Below are 21,845 nucleotides of genomic sequence, written 5' to 3'. Positions count from 1 at the left end.
ATCTTGTGAATTACTATGATTTTTTTTGTTTTGGTTTGTTTTGGGTTTTTTCTAAGACAGAGTTTCATGTAGTCAAGGCTGGTTTCTATCTGAGGATAGCTTTAAATTTGTGATCCTCCTGCTTCCACCTCCCAAGTGCTGGGATAATAGGTGTGTGCTACCATGTTTTCTGTGTTTGACTTGCGACTTTTTGGATGTGTTATCAGAAACACTTCTTGGGTCATCAGTAGTGGAGTAGTGTTCTTTGAGTGGACAGATTGGCATAAATCAGGGTCATCACGGTAGACATTCTTAAGGTGGTTATTATTATTATTATTATTATTATTATTATTATTAATTGTTTGTGGTTTGGTTTTGGTTTCTTCGTTTTTGTTTTTGTTATTGTTTTTGAGACAGGGTTTCTCTACATATCCCTGGCTATTCTGGAACTCACTCGATAGACCAGGCTGGCCTTGAACACAGAATTCTGCCCGCCTCTTTTAAGCCCAGCTAGGGTCATTATTTTTAGTAAGTCCTTTTTGAGATATAATTCACATGCCATAAAATCTAGCTTTTGAAAGTATCTTACCTGGGTGTAATAAGTTCAAGGCCAGCCTGAGCTACATATAAACTCTTGTCTCAAAGAAGTTAGTTGGTAATTTTAGAGTGGCTTTTAGTATAGTCAAGATTTGTGTAATCATTACCCCATCTAATTTCAGAATGTTTTCATCAGCCCTCAGTAAAACTGTTCTCATGAGCAGTCACCATCCACTTCCCTCCTTGTTAAGCCCTTGGCAATCACTTTCCATCACTTGGACTTGCCTCTTATAAATACACATATAATGGAGTCATAAAATGTGTGGCCTTCTGTCACCGGCCTCTTTCACAAACATATTTTTTCTTTTCTTTTTCGCAGGGTTTCAAACTGTAGCTCAGTTTACCTTACATATAACCCTCTTGTCTCAGCTTCCCAAGTGAGCGTCACAGCCGTGAGCTGCCACACATGCTCATTAACGTTTGTCCCGAGATTGTCTAGCTGCAGTACTCTGTTCCAGTGTTTTAGGTAGTGTGTCGTTGTTTTATTATGTAGATATTATAGAATTATCGATTGACGTTGGTTAGTTCTGCTGTAGGACTTTTATGAACAGTGCTGCTGTGGACATCACATACAGACTTCTGTATGCATTTCAGGTGTCTTGAGTGTGTATAGTAATGAATTCTGTATAACATTTGCAGAATTATTTCAGCTGCTTAGGAATTAAAGGTATATGTGAATCCCTGGGTATGGGAGTTGGCCACCAGGGCCACCTGTGAGCAGTGGGTAAATCCTGGTTCTTATGTACTGGCCATGTAACTCCTGAGCTCTGGTAAGCTTCTCGAGGGTCCTGGTAGTCCTCGTCCAAGGAACCCCAGAAGGCCTGATGCTGGGCAGAGGTCCTGCCCAAGCAAGTCACATACACAGGCAGCAACATGTGCCACTGTGTCACTTAAATTGTTTTCCAAAGTGGCAAACCATTTCACACTCCTACCTGCAATATGAGGGTTCCAGTTTCTTCATAGGTAGCCTTCACCAACATCTGTTGACGGGGCTTTGATTAAAGCTATTCTGATGGGTGTGAACTCATGTCTTGTGGTTTTTTTATTTGTGTTTCCTAATGAGGAATGATGCTATACATTTCCTATATGTTTATTGGCTACTGCATATATTTTTTAAAGAAACATCTCTTCAGATCCTTTACTTATTTTCAATCTAATTAAAATTTTCATCTTTTTTGGACTGGTTTAGACTGGCCTTGCTCTCAGCCTTACAGGAACAATAAGTACTGCCTGGTGTATGTGACGTGTATATCTGTATTAATATATAATATATTTATTTTGCATTCGTCTTAGTTACTGTTCTATTGCTGTGACAAAACACATGACCAAAGCAAAGTGAAAGGAACTATATAAATCGAGGCTTCCGTACAGAGTCAGCACATGGTCATCTGAAGGGGAGCATGGCGCAGGCCAGCCACAGCTCCTTCAGCAAGGCCACTTCTCCTAATCCTTCTCAGTCTGAGAAACAGGAATTCAGATAGGAGCCTGTGGGGACCATTAGCATTCAGACTACCACACATGCATGCATGCATGTATATGGGGGGGGGTGACTATGCCACTATGTGGATGTCAGAGAAAAAAACTTGAGGGAATGGGTTCTCCCCTTCCTCTGTGTGGATCTGGGGATTGAATGCTTGCCATCAAGCTTGGTGGCAAGGCAAGTGTGTCTTTACCTACTGAACCATTTAACAGGCTCCAGAAATAGCTTGTTTTTAATGCTTAATTTTTTGGGAATTTCCTACAATATATATTGGTCATATTCACCACTGTCTCTGACTCCCCCCAGATGCACTCCCCGTCTCCCTACTTCTATGTGTTCTTTTTGTAATGAGTGTTTTACCTGTGTATATGTATACCAACTGCTTGCCTGGTACCCTGGGAGCTTAGAAGATGGTACCAGATGTCCTGGGGCTGGACTTACAGTTGTGAGCCAATATGTGGGTTCTGGGACTTGAACCCACACCCTTTTGAGACGGTCTTTCTATGTAGTCCTGGGTATTCTTGAACTTGCTGTGTCTCCTTTTTTTTTTTTTAGAAAACAAAACAACAACCCAAAATTGTCAATTTTAAAAATTAAAAAATTTCAGTCTCATTTGTGCCATTCAAATAAGGTCATGCCCTTTTTAAAAACTGACTCTATCAGTTTCCTTGCTAGTAGCTCCTTGGCTGGGGGTGGGGGCATCATGCCACAACCCCCCTCCAAGCTATCCTTTTTCTGGCTTGAGTCTGCGTAGGTCTTGTGCATGCTGTCACCATAATTGTGAGTTCATATGTGTAACCAACTGTGCTGGTGTATCTAGAAACCACAGTGTCCTTGTCATAGCCTGCTTGCCCGCAGTGATCTTGAGTTTTGGGGTTGGGGTGGATGGTGTATATGGTGTTTGAGCACTCCACAGTCTCTTATTCTATTACTCTCTACAAGTTGGCCAGTTGTGGGTCTCCATGTTCATCACCATCTACTGCAAAAGAAGCCGCTCAGCTGAGGGCTGAGAGAGGCACTGGTCTCTAGGAGTGTGTGTTGGCGTCTGTGGATGCATGTGCTTGTGGGAATGGACATTAGCATCAGAGCTGTTATCTCTGTAGCTCTCCACCTTACTCTTTGAGACAGTCTCTTCCTAAACCTGGACTCACTGGTTGGCTAGATTGGACAGCCCTCAAGCTCTAGGGATACCATTCCCCAGGATTTAAGGCATGTACTGCCAAAACTACCTTTTTTTGTGGGTGCTAGATAGCTAATTTAGGTCCTGATGCTTATGCAGCAAGTACTGAACCATCTTCCTAAGCATCCCTCCCTCATTTTGAGACATGTAGTAGAACCAATTTAAGCATATCCCTGACTAGCTTACGTATAAATGAGACTCAGACTGTGGTTATTTTATTTGGCTTTGACAGTATTGGTGGGTAACCCATAATCTACCTTACTAGCCCCTGGCCTGGCTACCTCTCCACGAGTGTTCCCAAATACTTGCTGTTCTGGCCATGTGCTCATGGTACATTGCCTCCTGTGGCACTTTCTCCTCACTCCTTATTCCTCCTTTTCCTCTGCTGTCTACCCTCAACCAAGTAACTCAAATCCCATCTACCTCTAATCCCTGCAGTAATTGGCTGTAACCATTTCTATTTAACCAATAGTTTTAAATTAAGAAACAAGATTTGAGCCGGGTGGTGGTGGCGCACGCCTTTAAGCCCAGCACTTGGGAGGCAGAGGCAGGCAGATTTCTGAGTTTGATCGAGGTCAGAGTGAGTTCCAGGACAGCCAGGACTACACAGAGAAACCCTGTCTCGAAAAACCAAAAAAAAAAACAAACAAACAAACAAACAAACAAAAAACAAAACAAACAAAAAAAAACAAACAAGATTTGCACAACAAAAACTAGTAAGCTTGATAATTCACTGGTAAGCCTTCAGGTACAGAGCTTAGTGTACAGTATGTACCAGCAGACCAAACCTCCACAAAGACAGGGTCATTTATTGTGTCCCAGTTAGCCCCAAACTCACTATGTAGCTGATGATAACCTTGAACTTCGGATCATCTTGGCACCACTACTAGAGTGCTTGGATTCCAGGTATGCATCATCACACTGGGTATATATGAAGTTCTGGGGATTACACCCTGGAGGCACATGTAGACATGCTGTACCAGCTGAGCTACACTTCTGCTTAGCTTTTTACTTGCTATTTTATCTGGGGGTATATATTACTCAGGCTAATCTCTGACTCAGCTTCCTGCCTTAATCTCCCAGGTAGCTGAGACTAGAGACGAATGCCACCATGTGTGTCCACACACTAACCAGAGCCAAGCTTCCACAGCTCCGTCGCTGTCCAGGCCACCGAGTATTACTCTGCTCTCTCATCTTCCTTTTTATTTTTTCAAAAATGTGTTTGTATGTTTTACGTGCTTCACATGCAGGTGCAGATAGGAGCCCTCAGAGGCCAGCAGAAGGCATTGGACCCCCTGGAACTGGAGTTAAAAATGGTTGTGAGCCACCATGTGGGTGCTGGGACCTGAACTCAACTCAGCTCTAGGAGCAGCCAGAGCTCTTAACTCTGAGCCATCTCTCTAGTCTTTGTCTTTTAAAAAATTATGCATTAATTATTTGCGTATAGGTATGATGTGTGTTGTGGAGGTCAGAGGATAACTTTGTAAAGATGGTCTTCCATGTTTGTGTGGACGAAAGGCTATGCAACATGCATCTTTTCCTGCTTAGCTGTCTTCTTGACTTCAGCAGATCTCAGGGCTTACCCCCTCCCTTGGGTTTGAGTGTCCTTTCCTCCTTGGGTAGCTGGCTAGATTAGAACTGGGAAGACAGCTCAAGTGTCCTGGGGAGGAGGCTCAGGAGGACTACAGCGCTCCTTACAAAGCAGTGCTAGGCCAGCTAGGAGCACTGGAGCTTCACATTTGAAGAGGGTCACTAAGGACAGATAGTATGTGAAGGGTTACATTTGCTGTCTAATCATTGTACAAATCGAACCTAAATTCTTGGGTGTCTGGGCACTCTGAATCATTTGGTATACAAGAGAATTGGGCGCCATTGGGTTTTGCTGCTACTACAAAGCAAAGAACAATAGTTTACTTACTCAGAAATAAAATTTACATACTCCTGAGCTGGGAATATCACTCAAGAGATGGAACATCTACCTAGCAAATACCAGAGAAACAGTAGCCACAACAGCAAAGCCTGACAGATCTGTACACACAAATGTTATTTAAACTCAATTCCTTTCATCTTCCCTTTTGTCTTTTTCCCATCCATGGGCATGAGAGATCTCCCAGAAACTTGTCTGACCCGAGGCCTTTTCTAGGTGTCATCTGCTTTCCTTTTGCTCTCAGGCTGTTACTGGGAGGGTGCTCCCCGAGCCCTGACTTCCTCACCCTCCCATTTCCTCCAGCCCCCACTCCTTTGATTTCCGCTCCCACAAGCGCAGCTCCCTTGAAGCTTCTCACTGGTCGGTTAGAGGCTGATGCCATGGGAGTCCCTGCAGTGTTCTCTGACTGCTCTGTCTTGCCGCCTTGTCCTCCACGGTCGCCCATCCTCCAGTGTCTGTCTTGTGTTTTCGGGATAGCCTTGGCTTCTTTTGTCTTACCTTTCTGTACTCTTTTCATTCTTTGTCACAGCCCTCAATCCCAAGTGTCTGTGCTGTCTCGTCAGACCCTTGTATTGAACTGTTTGATAGACATGTGCTCCCAGGCTTCCTGACTTCTCAAACTTAGCGTCTTAACCACACACTGCTCCTCAGCAAGGCATGCAGGCACTCTATTCCTTTCCTTATCTGTGGTTGGAAACTTAGCCTCCAAAACCCTCAAGTTTTGGTCTCCTCGAGAGCCAGCTGGACATTCTGAATTAGAGTTGTGGTAAATTGAGATGGCATATCACTGCCGTTATCAAGCCATCATACTCAGAAAAATCCTGCCCATCTGTCTTTTTTCCTCTCTCTTTTGGCTGAAAGAATTGAAGTTTGATTCAAGAAAAGACTTCCCTAAAGTCAGTATTGGAAGACTAAGACTTCAGGAGCTCATCTTCCAGGAAGATCTTAAGGGACCGTGTTCTCTTTGACCCTCCGCATTAGAACTACAGCTAGACAATACGACTTCATAGTCCTTGTAGCTGTTAGGTTCAGGCAGACCTCATTTTGCTCCGTCCCCAACTGGCAGCAGTGCTCCTTTTCCTTTGAGTCCTGTTGATTTCTTAGACCCATTAAGGATTTTTTATAGGTTGGTCTCATGAGAGCCCTTCAGTACAGTTGGGTGTTCTTATTTTCAGAAACCCTGTATTGACTCTATATTGGAGTTTTAGGTTGTATACAGTTAGAATGTTTAGCACAGACACATCAGGAAAAGCTGGCTTGCCATCAAGCCCAATGACCCGTTCTGGAGTTCTGTTCCCTAGGACCACATGGTAGACGGAGCAGACCTCTCCAAGTCGTCATCCTCCCTCCACACACTCTCTGTAGCAAGTAAGCTCTTCTGACTTAGTCAGCAGTCAGCAGATGCTGTGTCAAACAAGGTGGAAGACAGGGGCGATGCTAATGTCATGCACCGCTCCCCATAACTAGTAAAAGTAAAATAATGGGCTGTTGACATGGGATATAATCAAGGATTAGGAAGAAGCCCCTTCATTGCTGTGAGATTCTCTGGGGAGGATGGGGGCAGGCTTCAGGCTGCTGAGTGCCAGGTCCATTGAGATGCTGGACAGACTTGGAGAACAAGGAGAACTCAGGCACTTCCTCCAGGGAGTTTCCCAGCAAGTAAATATGTAATCACCATGCCTTGTGATCTCTGCTGTGAGGGAACTAGGGCGTGTCTCTGCCCTCCACTTCCTCTGAGAAAGTGGACAAAGTGCAGTCAGTACACACATTCCTAAAAAGCCCTGGGTGGGGGTCTCATCGGTCTTGTGCCCAGACCCAGTCCTTGTAGATTCCTTCAGCACACAGGATGTTTTTATTTTCAGAAATCCTATATTGGCTCTTAAAAGCCGGGAGAGGGGACTGTTAGGTTAGGTTAGGTTAGGATGCTCAGCTCTGAGACTGTGCTGCCTGGAGAGTTGACACCACATTGGTGTCCTTGGTCTCTGTGTGAGGATTGGGCCAGACATGCTCTTTTTGCAGAATGGAACTGGGGGCCCAGTCTCTTCAGCTTGCAGCCACACCTCCCAGTTTGGGGGTGGGGAGCAGTCCTGCCTGGAGGGTTTGGGTACCCGTGAGACCAGGCTGCCTGCTGTGAGCCAGCAGGAGGAGGGGATCTTTAGAAGCTTTGTTCGGCTTTCTCCTGGCACCACATGGCTCCAAAAAGGAGGAAGGGCAGCGTCCAGTCCAACAATGAGAGGCCCTTTCTCTCTCCTTTTGTAGAGGAGCCTTCACATGTCCCAAACACTTCATATCTTACCAGAGGCCCTTATTTTAAGAGGACTAGGGAGGGGAGACCAAAGGATGGTGCCTCCTGTGCCCTGGCTCATCTCTGTCCCCACCCCCATTTTTAAATTTGTATTTCCTGTGTGTTGTTTTGCCTGCATGTATGCCAGTGTGAAGGTGAGGGCATTAGAGAGTACCTGAAACTAGAGTTACAGACAGTTGTGAGCTGCCATGCAGGCGCTGGGAAGTGAAACCAGGCCTTTGAAAGAGCAGCCAGTGCTCATAACTGCTGAACCATCTCTCCAGCCCCTCCTCTCTGCCTTTAAAGTAATAGCAATAATACTAAGCTCTTATTGGCACACACTGCCAGCCTGGGTCTTAGTGCATGTGGGCATTACCTCACTGAAAGTCTAGCCCAGGCCAGGGGTATGTTCTTGAGCACCCTCACTTGCAGTTGGGAACCCAGATACATAGCCATAGGTCAGTGAGTTAGGAATCAAAAAAAAAAAAAAAAAAAAAAACCACCTGGGCTCTGACTTCTGTGTTCCCTCCTGACTCTAGAATAATAGAGTGAACTCTGAACTATCCAGGGAAAACCCTTCTAACCATTAGGATTCTCCAGTCCTCTAAGTGATAGTCTTAACCTGTCACTCATATCCTGGTTGACACCTTCTTTCCCTCCAGCATCACAGCCCTTGCTGAAGTGATGGCATCTTGTTCTTTCTTCTCCCTCCTCCCAGGACCCTGCAGGAATCTTTGAGCTGGTGGAGGTGGTCGGCAATGGAACCTATGGACAGGTGTACAAGGTGAGACATGGACAAAAATACAACCTTCAGACCTGTGGGCCTCTGTAGAGGAATAGAGGAAGGGGAGTCCCAGGGCCGGCAGTCTGAGGGAAGCTACAGGAGATGACAAAGGCTGGGGTCCCCTCAGAGACGGAGGAAAGCACAGACCACAGAGAGCAGCCACAGAAAGAAGAAGTAAGACACAGCTGAGTGTAGACGTGCTTTTGGGTGTGGCAGGAACCAGTCTGCAAGCTGGTGGTTTCGGATAGGACGCAGGAAGAGTCGCGGGGACATGGGTGTCGGGGCTCACCTGGAAATTTACAGATCATTGCCAAAATTGTGTGTGGGTACCTCCTAAGCTTACAGGGAGACTTGGGGTTGATGAGACTTCACGGGTGGCCTCAGAGAGGAAGTGGCTTTGTTGACCTCCTGCAGCTGCTTACATTAGGAAGCCAGCAGAACCCAGGCCTCCTGCTTTTGAGCTGCTTCTCCTCACAGAAGTGGCATTTCCTCTGCCCCCAATTAGTTTTTTCAACTTGGCCAGCTCAGCACTCTGAAGTACCCAGGCCTCCTTGGCTACATAAAGTGGCCACATTGGTGAGGGGGATTAGTTGGGTGCTGCCCCCAGGAACATTTAGTCTGCTTCCTTATCTTAAGACAGCTCCTGACATTTCCACAGATGCCCCTGCGTGCCTGGGTCTCCTAGTCACTTGGACTATGAGCCTTTTACCCACCCCTTTCCCTTTGTAAGCGTGAGCTGTGGGGGAACAGACAGTGCACAGTTCCTGCTGAGTCCCATCCGTCCAGAGAACTGGGCTTCTCTGTGCTTGGGTTTGTGGTGACTATGGAAGAAAAGACTCGGGTAGCAATTTGTATGTCCTGCCTGTGAACATTCTTGTCAGGAAGACTTCGATTTTCCTGTTCAAGCCATTGATTTTTTAAAAACTTTATTTATTTATTTATTTATTTATTTATTTATTTATTTATTTATTTATTTAGTGTTCTGTCTTCACACACACCAGAAAAGAGAATCAGATCCCTTTTACAGGTGGTTGTGAGCCATTTGGTTGCTGGGAATTGAACTCAGGACCCCTGAAAGAGCAGTCTTAGCTGCTGAGCCATCTCTCCAGCCTCTCATTGGTGGTTTTTAACAAAGGATCTCAGAAGAGTGGGTGGGTGGGTAGGGTGGGAATCAAGTCAGAGAAGCTGTGGCACAACACAGATACACCATACCATGTGGCACACGTCAGCGGCCCCCCCCCCCCCCCCGTGTGCCTAAACTCAGTGGTGTGGTTGTGATTTCCCTGAGAACGTAAAATACCTTGGGCATAAGATTGATCCAAGGAAAGGCCTCCTGTCTAGAGTGGCTGGGCCAGGAAAGCACCAGACATTTTACCTCACATAGATGAAGGAAAGGGTTAACCCCTTTTTAGCCTTCATCAGGATATGGAAGTTCCTTCACTCTTAGCTTTGAGTCTGGTGAAAATCCCCACCAGAGAGGACAGAACTGAGCAGTGCATCTGTCTGCACCTCAGGTGTTGTGTGGGGGAGCCGTTATCTTTGTGGAACTTTATCTTTATTGCCTAGAAATGTCTGGGCAGTTTTACCCTCACTGGGATAGCTCAGGAGCCTCTCCCTTGCCTTCTGCTTTATAAAGAGAGGCATCTAGCCACATGGAGGACACATTCTAAGAAAAGCACTAAGGGACCTGGCTTCTCCCAGAATCAATTCCTCTTCCTTATTTTACTAAGTGAGCATATACCGGGACCCCTCCACACCCTCCATATTGGACTGTCTTGCAGGGGCGGCACGTCAAGACTGGGCAGCTGGCTGCCATCAAGGTCATGGATGTCACAGAGGTAGGAAATGGAGCTGGGAAAGATGGGGCTGGCACCAAAAAAGGGTCTGTAGGAGCCCAGGCCTCACCTCCCCTGTTTGCCTAGGATGAGGAGGAAGAGATCAAACAGGAAATCAACATGTTAAAGAAGTACTCTCACCATCGAAATATTGCCACCTACTATGGGGCCTTTATTAAGAAGAGCCCTCCTGGAAACGATGACCAGCTCTGGGTAAGAAGTGCCCTTCCTGCCCCTCCTCCTGTTGTATCCGTTCTGACAGCCCTGCCTTCAATATGGATCTAAAGGGACCTCATGACTCATGGGACTCTTTGTTTAGTCTGTATACCCAGTGTCTTGTCCTCGTGTGTCTAGTTATCCTAGTATTTGTCTCCTTCATCCCCCGTTTACCCTAGCTACTCAGCAAGCACTTCTTAATCAGTGAGCAATAAGAATCTTTGTTTTGTTTGTTTGTTTTTTTGAGACAGGGTTTCTCTGTATAGCATTGGCTGTCCTGGAACTCACTCGGTAGACCAAGCTGTCCACGAATTCTCAAACTCAGAAATCCGCCTGCCTCTGCCTCCCAAGTGCTGGGATTAAAGGCGTATGCCACCACTGCCCGGCTAGTCTATAAATTCTTGTGCCTTTGAATACAATATTGGGAAAGCCATAGAATCAAAGTATCTGTGGGAAACAACAGGACTCAGTCAGACCCATCCTGGCAGCACACAGCCCTTCTGGGTGGTGGTTTAAACCAAAGCCTACTCAGATACCTCCTGACCCAGAACATACATACATACCTAAGAGTCATTCTCTCCCTAGCTTAGACATCAGTGCCACCAAGTTTCCAGCTTCACCTTTTGTGGTACTGGGCCCATACTTAAGGGAAGAGTTGCTAGGGGCATCATTGTAGCTACTGGGACAAGATCCCAGGTCTCGCCCCCTAGAAGCACACTAGACTTCAGAGATACTCAGTAAGCGTTTTCTGAATACCCTGCAAAGATGAGCATGAGACATGGTCACAGACTCAGTGGTCTTAAGGATTGTGGGGGAACACATACCACACACCAAATTGTGTATAGTGGGAGACCACTGAGGGCTGGAGCAGTAGGCCAAATGCTCTCCTGTTAGCTGTGGGTACTGGGCCTCTACTCCACCCACTGTGTTCTGTTGTCCAGGTGGTGGGACACATGGCAGTTACTTTAATTACATAGCAGATACACCAGTCCCAACCAGCCTTTCCTAAGTTAGATGTCAGCTTTAGTGAAACAGTTGGAAGGAATTGCTCCCGAGTCCCTCCAGCAGCGCACTGAGTGGGACCCGAGAGCTTTCCTAGCAGTCCCAGCCCCTCTTACCTGAGTCAAAGGTGTCGAGCTTTTCCTGGGAAGGTCCAAATGGGAAGCACTTGAGTCACGTGGTCACGTTGCTGTTACCACGGCTCACTTCTGCTCACACCCCGACAGCAGTAGAGAACACGTGAGTAGCTAACCATAGCCAGCCAAGCAGAGCCTCACACATAGTCCCAGCACTCGGGAGCCTGAGGGCAGGAGCAGCGTGCATTTAAGGCTACTCTCTGGGAAGACCCTCACTCAAACAGACCTGAAAGTGAGGTGTGCCTGAATTCCAAATTTATATTTAGGTTATCAAAATTTCCTGTTATTCTCATTTGTCATGAAGTAGTATTCTTTGGGGTTTTTTCCCCCTAATCATGGAATATAGTGGACACAAGCTGAGGAGATGCCTCAGTTGCCATTCAAGTGTGGGGACATGAGCTTGAATCCTAAAAACACACAAATAGCTGATCATGACAGTAGATGTTTGTACCCAGTTATGGTGAAATGGGAAACAGACTAGGACTAGCTAGTCTAGCCTGCTTGTTGAAGTCTTGACCCCCCCATACACACACACACACACACACACACACACACACACACACACACACACACACACGTGGGGGATGGTATACCATTATCCGTTGATTCAGGCTGAGTGTAGCTCACTTGTAGGTGCTCACCTAGTATCTTGAATGCAATCCCTAGTGTCCCATGTATACACAGAAGTCACTTACAGGAGCTGGATGGTGCTGTCACATGCCTTTAATTCCAGCACTTGGGAGGCAGAGGCAGATGTATCTTCTTGAGTTCAGGGCCAGCCTTGTCTATATAGTGAGTTCCAGTTAGAGCTACATGGTGAGACCCTGTCTCAAAACAAAACCAAAAAACTTTTACAAAGCAAAAACCTACACACAAAACAACATTCTTTGGCACCTGCGCTTGCCAGCCCCTGCTCTAGAACAATAGTTCTAAGCCAGTTTGGGATTCTAGGGAAAATAGGATTAAAGCACTGGACACGTCAAAGAAAATGAGATAGCCTGTATCACTGTGCTGACAGTTTGGGGGATTCTTTCATTCTTTATACTACCAGTTCTCCAAGTGTGTGCCTTCTATCTGACCTCAGGGAAGTCCTATAGCTTCTAAAGGATCATCTAGCCCCTGCTGTCTGACTGACACCAGTCTGGTCCCCAAACCTCTGGTCTTCCTCCAGGAGTCTGGTTGGGGACAGAGGCCTTGCCTGACAGGTATTTCTCTTCTGATTGTTTTCTTGGACCTGGCCACAGCTGGTGATGGAGTTCTGTGGTGCCGGTTCAGTGACAGACCTGGTGAAGAACACAAAAGGGAACGCGCTGAAGGAGGACTGCATTGCTTACATCTGCAGAGAGATTCTCAGGGTGAGCTCGGAGCCCTTCCTAGCCCTTCCCCCACGCCACTTTCCACTAATCTGCTGCATTCTACACACGTGCACGTGCACGCGCACGAACACGCACACACTCACAGCAACTCTGCCTGTACTTGGGCTGTGGGTGGGTGTGGTCTGTACTTGAGCCTCACTCTGAATGGACTAAGAGCTAACCTCCCCTCAGTCTCCTTACACGTTCCTGTTCTTTCCCATCCACTCCAACACTACACTGGTTTTTCCCACTCTTTTGTCCCAGGGTCTTGCCCATCTCCATGCCCACAAGGTGATCCACCGAGATATCAAGGGACAGAATGTGCTGCTGACAGAGAATGCTGAAGTCAAGCTAGGTACTGTGGGTCCTTCTGAGGCCCCGTCACTGTCCAGACAGAGAACAAGGTCCCTTTTCTCAGATGTCTGTCTGACTTAGGTCCAACTGCATGTGTGCTGAGGAGGCTTGTTTCCTGTCCCCATCACCCACCCTGAGAATCTTGCCTCCTGCTGAAAATCTTGAGAGTTTTTCACTTGCTACCCCACAGAGGGCAGCTGCTCAACATCCTTCTGTGGGAGATAGGGCATTGAGTTCTCTCCTCCCTGGGATGCTGTCCTTTGAGCCCCAAGATCCAGGAAAATTGGGTCCGTTTCTTTAAGACCTTGAAGGATGGGAGAGGCTGTGCAGTTTCTTAGTGGTGTGTGGGTCTGGACCTCGTGTTTGAAGCCAGGGGCGTGAGTGCATGTAGTGGAGTAAGGCAGAACACTGGGATGTTTCCTGCTTGCCCCTCCCCATGCTCACCCTTCCCCATGCCCCACCCTCCCCATGCCCCATCTTCCCCATGCTCACCCCTCCTCATGCTCACCCCTCCCCATCTCCCACCCTCCCTATGCTCACCCCTCCCCATGTTCGCCCCTCCCCATGCTCACCCCTCTCAATGCTCGCCCCTCCCCATATTCGCCCCTCCCCATGCTTGCCCCTCCCCATGCTCGCCCCTCCCCATGTTCGCCCCTCCCAATGCTCGCCCCTCCCCATGTTCGCCCCTCCCCATGCTCACCCCTCCCCATATTCGCCCCTCCCAATGCTCACCCCTCACCATGCTCACCCCTCCCCATACTTGCCTCTCCTCATGCTTACAGTGGATTTTGGGGTGAGTGCTCAGCTGGACCGCACTGTGGGCAGGCGGAACACTTTTATTGGGACCCCTTACTGGATGGCTCCAGAAGTCATTGCCTGTGATGAGAACCCCGACGCCACCTATGACTACAGGGTATGCTGTGGGGAACAGGAGCACTGGGGCTCCCAGGGTAGGAAGGAGGTGGGGAGGACAGATTAAAGGTTTGGGGGCATAAGCCAGGCGAGGAAAGTGACCTGAGCAGTGAAGAGAGAGTCTATGGATCTAGCCAGACCTGGGTTGCTGAAAACCTCCCAGGACTTCCCAGCAATACCCGTTACAAAGGAGCTAAACTAAAACCTAGTGTTTACAGCAGGACAAGTCTGTATTGGAAGGTGGGATGATTTGTAGGAAGGGGATTTGGGGAAGCTTTGTATGAGATGCTAGGTGAAGGGAGGTAGTTACTATGTAATACCGTCTGGAAAATGTGTGGGGTCCTGGGTGAAGGAAGTTACTGTGCAGTATTGTCAGGAACATTCATACCTGTCCCTTCTTTCTCTTCTGTTAGAGTGACATTTGGTCTCTAGGAATCACAGCCATTGAAATGGCAGAGGGAGCCCCCCGTAAGTGCTGATTCTGCCTTGGATGGGACAGGGAGGGCAAGGGCGTGGATGTAGGGAGGAGGTGGCTTCAGAGGCCATGTTAAGGCAGGGATTCTTTGGCCCCTAAATATAGCAAAGAGGATTGATGGTGTCTCTTCTGTGTCTCAGCTCTGTGTGACATGCACCCTATGCGGGCTCTCTTCCTCATCCCCCGGAACCCTCCCCCCAGGCTCAAGTCAAAGAAATGGTATGTCTTTGAGTGTTTGCAATCTGGCAAGGAAGTTTTCTAGGCAGGGTTGCCCTCACCTTAATACTTCCTGTGTCCAGGCTTTGGTGTACACCATGGAAGAGGTGTGGGGACTCCAGGTAGCAACTGGGACTGGGGTTTGGAGAAGCCAGAAGAGAAAAGACAGTTTAGAGATGAGTGGCCCACCATCTTCTTCCTGTGACTTCCCCTTCCAAAGGGGCCCTCCCAGTGTGAGCCACCACTGTTTCTAGGTCTAAGAAGTTCACTGACTTCATTGACACATGTCTCATCAAGACTTACCTGAGCCGCCCACCAACCGAACAGTTACTCAAATTTCCCTTCATCCGAGACCAGCCCACGGAGCGGCAGGTCCGCATCCAACTCAAGGACCACATTGACCGCTCCAGGAAGAAGCGGGGTGAGAAAGGTCAGTGGGTAGGTGGGGAGCAGAGGGTTTGGGGGACGCCTCTGCCCGCCCCCTCTCTAGCCATGAGGTCTTTGGGCTTGCATTTGCACCCTCTCTCACCCCAGTCTCCTTGCCCAAGGAACCCTTTCCCAAACTTGCAGCTCCAGGGTCGGGCCATGCACATAGATATTCCCAGCTGAGGTCTCCCTACCCAGGGTGGAGGCTGGGACCGCGAGTGGAAAAGTATTCGTGGTCTCCTTTGCAGAGGAGACAGAGTATGAGTACAGCGGAAGTGAGGAGGAAGACGACAGCCATGGAGAGGAAGGCGAGCCAAGGTGGGTTTGGCAAGGAGAGCTGGGAGGGTGGGGCTCTATTGTCTGGAGGAACAACAGTGATCCTTGGCTTCAGGACTCTCGGGTAATGGCACATATGATAGAAGTGTGTATAAACTGAATCTCTAAGCTGGTGCGTTGGCTCAGTAGGCAAAGGCACCTCCCAGGCTTGGTGGCCAGAGTTTAGTTCCCAGGACCTACATGTTGAAAGGAGAGAATTCCTCCAAGTTGTCCTTTGAACCCCACTGGCTTACTGCAGTGCACTCAGACACGCACACACGCACCGCTCACACCGGCATGCTGCGGGGCACTCAGACACGCACACACGCACCATTTATAAGCATGCATGCGCACACAATAAATAATGTAACTAAAGAAACAAAATGACACAGAATCCCTTCAGGACAAAGAGTAAAGCAGATGACTTGTGACAAGGAGAGTGTCTTAGAGCTGACAAAGGTTTGATCTGGAATCTTTAAAACAGCACCAGACCCTGAGCAGATGCCAGGGATGATGATGCTTCCCTAATCTTTGCACTTGGGGGCCTGAAACAGGAGGAGAGCAAGTTACAGACTAGTCTGGGCTGCATAATTCAGGCCCTGTCTCAAAACAGGGAATAGGGGCAAGACAGAAGACAGATTTCCTGCCCCATTTGGGATTAGACATTGGCAGGATGGCTGGTACAGTTGGAAGCATCCACTCAAGCTACCCAGAGATAAGGACCACCAGCTCTGACCTCAGTATGTGTTTATGCCACTCGCCCAGCTCTATCATGAATGTGCCTGGGGAGTCCACACTGCGCCGAGAATTCCTCAGACTCCAGCAGGAGAATAAGAGCAACTCTGAGGCCCTAAAGCAGCAGCAGCAGCTGCAGCAGCAGCAGCAGCGGGACCCTGAGGCACACATCAAACACCTGCTGCACCAGCGGCAGCGTCGCATAGAGGAGCAGAAGGAGGAGCGGAGACGCGTGGAGGAGGTGGGTCCCCATCCTGTGTATTGACAAGACACTGACTGTGGACCAGGGCAGGAGGAAGAGCAGAGTGAGGCAGGCCCTGCCTACCTCTTACCAGACCCCACTGCTAGTAGAGACTCAGTCTCCACCTCCTGGCTCCCCACCTGGCCCCATGTGGATGGTTGTGCCATCAGCATCCTGTCAGAGCAGAGCCATTCTGAAAAGCAGCAGTTGTCAGGATAAAGCTATTTCTGCTTACACTTCAACTCTGGGTTTCTCCAGCTCTGGAGACCCATCTGTCCTGGCTACCTGCAGGACTGTATCCGTGTATGTTTGTGCAGTTGATCTGCTCTAAACAGAAAGAGTATACCCCTGATTATTTTGGTTTTGACTTATTTTCTTATGAAGTATAGCTTTCCTGTTTGGGACTAATTAAAGGTTGGTAGAGGGGATTCATTTTAATTAAGAAGAATCTTGTGTTTAAGTACAGTTTTCCATTTGTTGTATTACTCATTAAAATAATACAGTGAGGTGTGGTAGCTTTCTCCTGTACTCTTAGCACTTGGGAAGTAGAGGCAGGAAGATGAAAAATTCTAGACCAGCCTAGTCTCAGGACCAAAAAACAAAATTGCATAACAACCAAAAATCTGGGAGTATAGGTCAGTTGATTGAGGGCTAACTTGACATGCCTAAATCCCTGAATTCAATGTACCATATAAAACTAGTTGCAATAGTACATACTTGTAATCTCAGCACTCTGAAAGAGGAGGCAAGAAGTGAGAAGTTCTAGGTCATTCTCAGCTACATAGCAAGTTTGTGCCCAATCTGATAAGTTTAAGCCTTGTCTCAAAAAAAAAAAAAAAGGTTGGGGGTTAGGAATACAGCACAGTGGTAGAACCTGTCGTACGCGAGGATCTTGGGTTTGGTCTCTGGTAATACATCCAAAAAATTTTTGTGTGTATGTGTGTTTGAATGTACTTACTATTGGTGCATAATGGAGAATGAGAAATCTGGACTTTGTTTTTTTTCAAAATTTATAACTAAACAATGAAAACATCGTCTAGGAGGCAGTAGTTCCAACATCTACACTATCTTCTGCTCTCAGAGTAAGTTCTAGTCTTACTGAGTAGGAAGACATTTGCAAGAAAGATTGACTTTGGAAAGCTTTCTGCTGTTCTAATAGAAGTGGGTAGGATTTGACAGAGGCCTGTCCAGCAACCTTGCCACAGGAAGAGGTCCTCTGTGTGTAAGGGTCCAGAAGCTTGGTCTTGACCATTTTGTTGTTGCTGTTGTTTGCAAGGTCGCTTTTCTGTGCATGTGCACTTGGTGCCCCCTGTTGGCCGAAGGTTGACATTAACGTCCATCTCTCAGTGTTTAAGGCACAAAGGCTTGGGATGCAAGGGTCAGAACATGGCAGTGTTTGTTTGGTGGCTGGCTGGCTTAGGCTTTCAACTGCTACGGCAATGCACCATGACCAAAAGCAGCTTGGAGGAGCATGGCTCACAGGCTTGCTCCTCATGGCTTGCTTGGCCTGTTTTCCTTATAGCACCCAGGGCCACCAGTCCAAGGGTGAGACAGCTTACAGTGGGCTGGCCACTCACATGTCAGTCATCAGTCAAGAAAATGCACCACTAATCTCATGGGGACATTTTCTTAATTAAGGCTCCTTCTTCTAAAAATCACTCTGGCTTGTGTCAAGTTAACATAAAACTAGCATGTTCAGTGGAAAGAGAAAAATGTATTGTTCAGCCCACTCAGAGGGCAGCAATTTCTGTTTAGCCCCATGTGCACGGCTGCCTCAGACTTCTCAAACTGAGCTCCTGGGGCCCAGTTGCACAGCTCTGGTACAGGGCTAGGGTTATGTTCTTGGAAACATTGAGGCCTTCTTCTCCACGGTCTCTAACACACTGGCCCTGCTCCTCTTGGAGGGGCAGTCCTTCCAAGGCTGTGCAGTCCTAGCATCTGTTCCGATCCCATCCATAAGACATACTGCCCACTTGCTCTACAGCAACAACGGCGAGAGCGAGAACAGCGTAAGCTGCAGGAGAAGGAGCAGCAGCGGCGGTTGGAAGACATGCAAGCCCTGCGGCGAGAGGAAGAGAGGCGGCAAGCAGAGCGGGAACAGGTATTGGCGCCAGTGCACACACACACACCCGCCTCCACTCCTGCCCTGCCCTGCCCTGCTCCTGCTGCCTGCCTTCCTGCTCCCAGTGCCCTGTCCCTTTTGTTCCCCTGCCCCTGGATTCCTCCTATCTTTTCTAGCTTCACTCTTTCTCTGTTTTCTCCTACCCTTCAACCCCACCCTGCTCCCTGCCCTCCTGTCTCTGTGCCTTCATTCCCCATCTCTGCCCATCCCTATCTCCTCCCTGGGCACTGACTGTCCTTCATGTTCCCACCTGATTCCTCCTCATCCCGTGTCCTCTTATTCCCTTCTGTGCCACATTGCCCCCCCCCCCGGGCTCATCTACCCCTGTCCCCCCCCATCCTCACCCTGCTCATCCCTTCCTTCGCCGCTGCCGCCACCCGCCTGCCCCGCCCCCGCTCCCGCCTGCCCCCCCCCCCAGGAGTATATCCGTCACAGGCTAGAGGAGGAGCAGAGACAGCTCGAGATCCTCCAGCAACAGCTGCTCCAGGAACAGGCCCTGCTGCTGGTAACGGGGTCCCCCAGTGTCCTCGGGAAAATGCCATTCTGAGCTGCTTCCCTACACTGGGAGGGGAACACATCAGGGAACCGGGCTTTCCAAGACCAGGGAAGTGGCTCCTGTCTAGGCAGCAGAGGAAAGAAAAGGCATGCCTGCTCTAACTTACACAGGCCACACTCTGCTGAGCCCTCTCTCCCTACCGTTGGGCCCAGGAATACAAGCGGAAGCAGCTGGAGGAGCAGCGGCAGTCGGAGCGGCTCCAGAGACAGCTGCAGCAGGAACATGCCTACCTCAAGTCCCTGCAGCAGCAGCAGCAACAACAGCAGCTCCAAAAGCAGCAGCAGCAGCAGCAGCAGATCCTGCCTGGAGACAGGAAGCCCCTGTATCATTATGGTCGGGGCATTAATCCTGCTGACAAGCCAGCATGGGCCCGAGAGGTATGCCGCCTCCTCTGTCCCCTGAGACCCCATCCTACTAGTCTCACTGCCCCATGGCTGGACAGTTGGGAGAAGTGGTTGCTCCACAGTAACGGGCACTGAGGAGGGATAGGCGCGGAGGTTGTGGAGCTAGAGTGTGTGAGGCTCTAAATGTTGGCCTGCTGACCCCCACTCGCTGGCCTACCTGTTATCGCCCCACTCAAATCACATGTAGGTAGAAGAGAGAGCACGGATGAACAAGCAGCAGAACTCTCCCTTGGCCAAGACGAAGCCAAGCACTGCAGGGCCAGAGCCCCCCATCTCCCAGACCTCTCCTAGCCCCCCAGGACCTCTTTCCCAAACTCCTCCTATGCAGAGGCCTGTGGAGCCTCAGGAAGGACCACACAAGGTGAGTCTGTCTCCATTCCTGTCCTAACAGAGACATGGGTACCTTTGCTTCCTACAGCCATCAGTATGTGCTTGCATTCACTGGTGTCTTCTGCACATACTGGGCACATCCCTGCATAGTTTACTTCTCCAGTTTTAGAATCCTCTTATCTTTTGATGGGAGAGAGGACTTTTCTCAGCCCAGATGCCATTTGGCAGGATCTGCCACAAAGCAGGCTGTCCACCCTTTCTGGTCTTTCCCTGCAGAGCCTGGTGGCACACCGGGTCCCACTGAAGCCATATGCAGCACCTGTACCCCGATCCCAGTCTCTGCAGGACCAGCCCACTCGGAACCTGGCTGCCTTCCCAGCCTCCCACGACCCTGACCCTGCTGCTGTCCCCACACCCACTGCCACACCCAGTGCCCGAGGAGCTGTCATTCGCCAGAATTCAGACCCCACCTCTGAAGGGCCTGGGCCCAGCCCAAACCCTCCATCCTGGGTCCGGCCTGATAATGAGGCTCCACCCAAGGTAAGTATAACCCTAAAAACAAGAAAATGAGAGTTCAGAGTGGGTGGAAGAAAGCAGTGCAACCACAGAGACACTGTCTGTAAGGGTTAGTTAGCATCCAGAAAGTAGAAAGACAGAAGTGACTGTAGGAATGTGAAATGGCCAGCAATCTAAGGGCTGCCCTATCCCAGAGTGGCCATTTTTCAGTTTCATAGCTTGGACATATTCAGTAACTTCTCTGAACCTGTTTGTTTCTCCATGAGTGCTGAAGACTACAGTCCTCAGATTGACAGTGGAATCAAGTGTGTGCCATGTCTGCACAAGACTGTCAGAGCTTGTCAACTGTTCTTTCTCTCCAGGTTCCTCAGAGGACCTCGTCTATTGCCACTGCCCTTAACACCAGTGGGGCCGGAGGGTCCCGGCCAGCTCAGGCTGTCCGTGCCAGGTACACAACACCAGGGTGGGGTCATGTGGCAGCCTAGGGAGTAAGAGATATAGGGACTTTGCCAGGTTAGCTGCATAGGGGTGGGGCAAGCCCCAAACCAGGTACCTCATCCCCTCCCTGTGCCACCACGACCCGCCCCGGCACCCTGTGCTCCCTCCACAGACCTCGCAGTAACTCCGCCTGGCAAATCTATCTGCAGAGGCGGGCAGAGCGGGGCACCCCCAAGCCTCCCGGGCCCCCAGCTCAGCCCCCTGGCCCGCCCAACGCCTTTAGGTAATGGAGTTGCCCCCCACTTCCTCTCACCTCTCACTTCTGCCACCTGCTTCCCTGGTGACGGCTCCTCCTGCAGCGTAGCTTGACACTCGGGGATTGGAGTGCATCTCTGATGTGAACTCTGTCCCTTCACAGTAACCCTGACCTCAGGAGGAGTGACCCTGGCTGGGAGCGCTCAGACAGTGTTCTCCCGGCCTCCCACGGCCACCTCCCTCAGGCTGGCTCCTTGGAGCGGAACCGAAACCGTGTGGGAGGTATGTCAACCAGGCCTAAGCCTTCTCTGGGTCTTGGCTTTGTCTTAACCAACACCAAAATCAGAGTTCATTGCCTTAGTGGCTTAGGATCAGAGCACATAGGAACAAGAGGGATGTGGATGGATTTGGGGCTTGTGGTCAGCCTGGGCCATACTGTAGGTATCTGTGACTTTCTTTCTCCCACCCTGCCATGCTCAGCCTCCACAAAACTGGAAAGCTCCCCAGTGCTCTCTCCTGGGAACAAAGCCAAGCCTGAAGACCACCGCTCAAGGCCAGGCCGGCCTGCAGTAAGTGATCGGGGGCAGGATGTGAAAGACTAGGGGAGCTGCAGACTTACACAGCAGGCTCATGTTACTAACGTTTCTCACCATCTCTCCTGCTTCCTCCTGGCCGCCTCTCTTCCTCTGTGACCCCTCCCAGAGCTATAAGCGAGCAATCGGTGAGGTTAGTGAGGGGCTGCTGGGAAGCCATCCTTTGTTCCCTGCCTGCACCTCC

At 49.3% G+C, this 21,845-nt stretch overlaps 1 protein-coding gene across 16 annotated transcripts in view; it reads left to right on the top strand.

The window, feature by feature from the left end:
• The window catches only part of Mink1 (misshapen like kinase 1), a 51,455-nt gene that overhangs the window by 24,889 nt on the left and 4,721 nt on the right, over positions 1 to 21,845 (top strand). For 3 of the 16 annotated variants that reach the window (XM_034504592.2, XM_034504594.2, XM_034504591.2), the window contains exons 2-22: positions 8,166 to 8,231; positions 10,013 to 10,069; positions 10,154 to 10,279; positions 12,663 to 12,773; positions 13,038 to 13,128; positions 13,910 to 14,040; positions 14,453 to 14,507; positions 14,655 to 14,733; positions 14,985 to 15,160; positions 15,405 to 15,474; positions 16,237 to 16,447; positions 18,432 to 18,548; positions 18,988 to 19,074; positions 19,278 to 19,502; positions 19,717 to 19,890; positions 20,136 to 20,399; positions 20,738 to 20,823; positions 20,986 to 21,096; positions 21,232 to 21,350; positions 21,549 to 21,637; positions 21,771 to 21,794. In XM_034504592.2, the coding sequence (XP_034360483.1) occupies positions 8,166 to 8,231; positions 10,013 to 10,069; positions 10,154 to 10,279; positions 12,663 to 12,773; positions 13,038 to 13,128; positions 13,910 to 14,040; positions 14,453 to 14,507; positions 14,655 to 14,733; positions 14,985 to 15,160; positions 15,405 to 15,474; positions 16,237 to 16,447; positions 18,432 to 18,548; positions 18,988 to 19,074; positions 19,278 to 19,502; positions 19,717 to 19,890; positions 20,136 to 20,399; positions 20,738 to 20,823; positions 20,986 to 21,096; positions 21,232 to 21,350; positions 21,549 to 21,637; positions 21,771 to 21,794 (2,469 nt within the window). The remainder of the gene's footprint in view (positions 1 to 8,165; positions 8,232 to 10,012; positions 10,070 to 10,153; positions 10,280 to 12,662; positions 12,774 to 13,037; positions 13,129 to 13,909; positions 14,041 to 14,452; positions 14,508 to 14,654; positions 14,734 to 14,984; positions 15,161 to 15,404; positions 15,475 to 16,236; positions 16,448 to 18,431; positions 18,549 to 18,987; positions 19,075 to 19,277; positions 19,503 to 19,716; positions 19,891 to 20,135; positions 20,400 to 20,737; positions 20,824 to 20,985; positions 21,097 to 21,231; positions 21,351 to 21,548; positions 21,638 to 21,770; positions 21,795 to 21,845) is intronic. The other 13 variants (XM_034504596.2, XM_034504595.2, XM_076936428.1 and 10 more) reach the window with 11 other exon arrangements.

This window comes from Arvicanthis niloticus, chromosome 6, assembly GCF_011762505.2.
Source record: "Arvicanthis niloticus isolate mArvNil1 chromosome 6, mArvNil1.pat.X, whole genome shotgun sequence".
Classification (NCBI taxonomy): domain Eukaryota; kingdom Metazoa; phylum Chordata; class Mammalia; order Rodentia; family Muridae; genus Arvicanthis; species Arvicanthis niloticus.
This window is presented reverse-complemented; position numbering and strand designations above follow the sequence as displayed.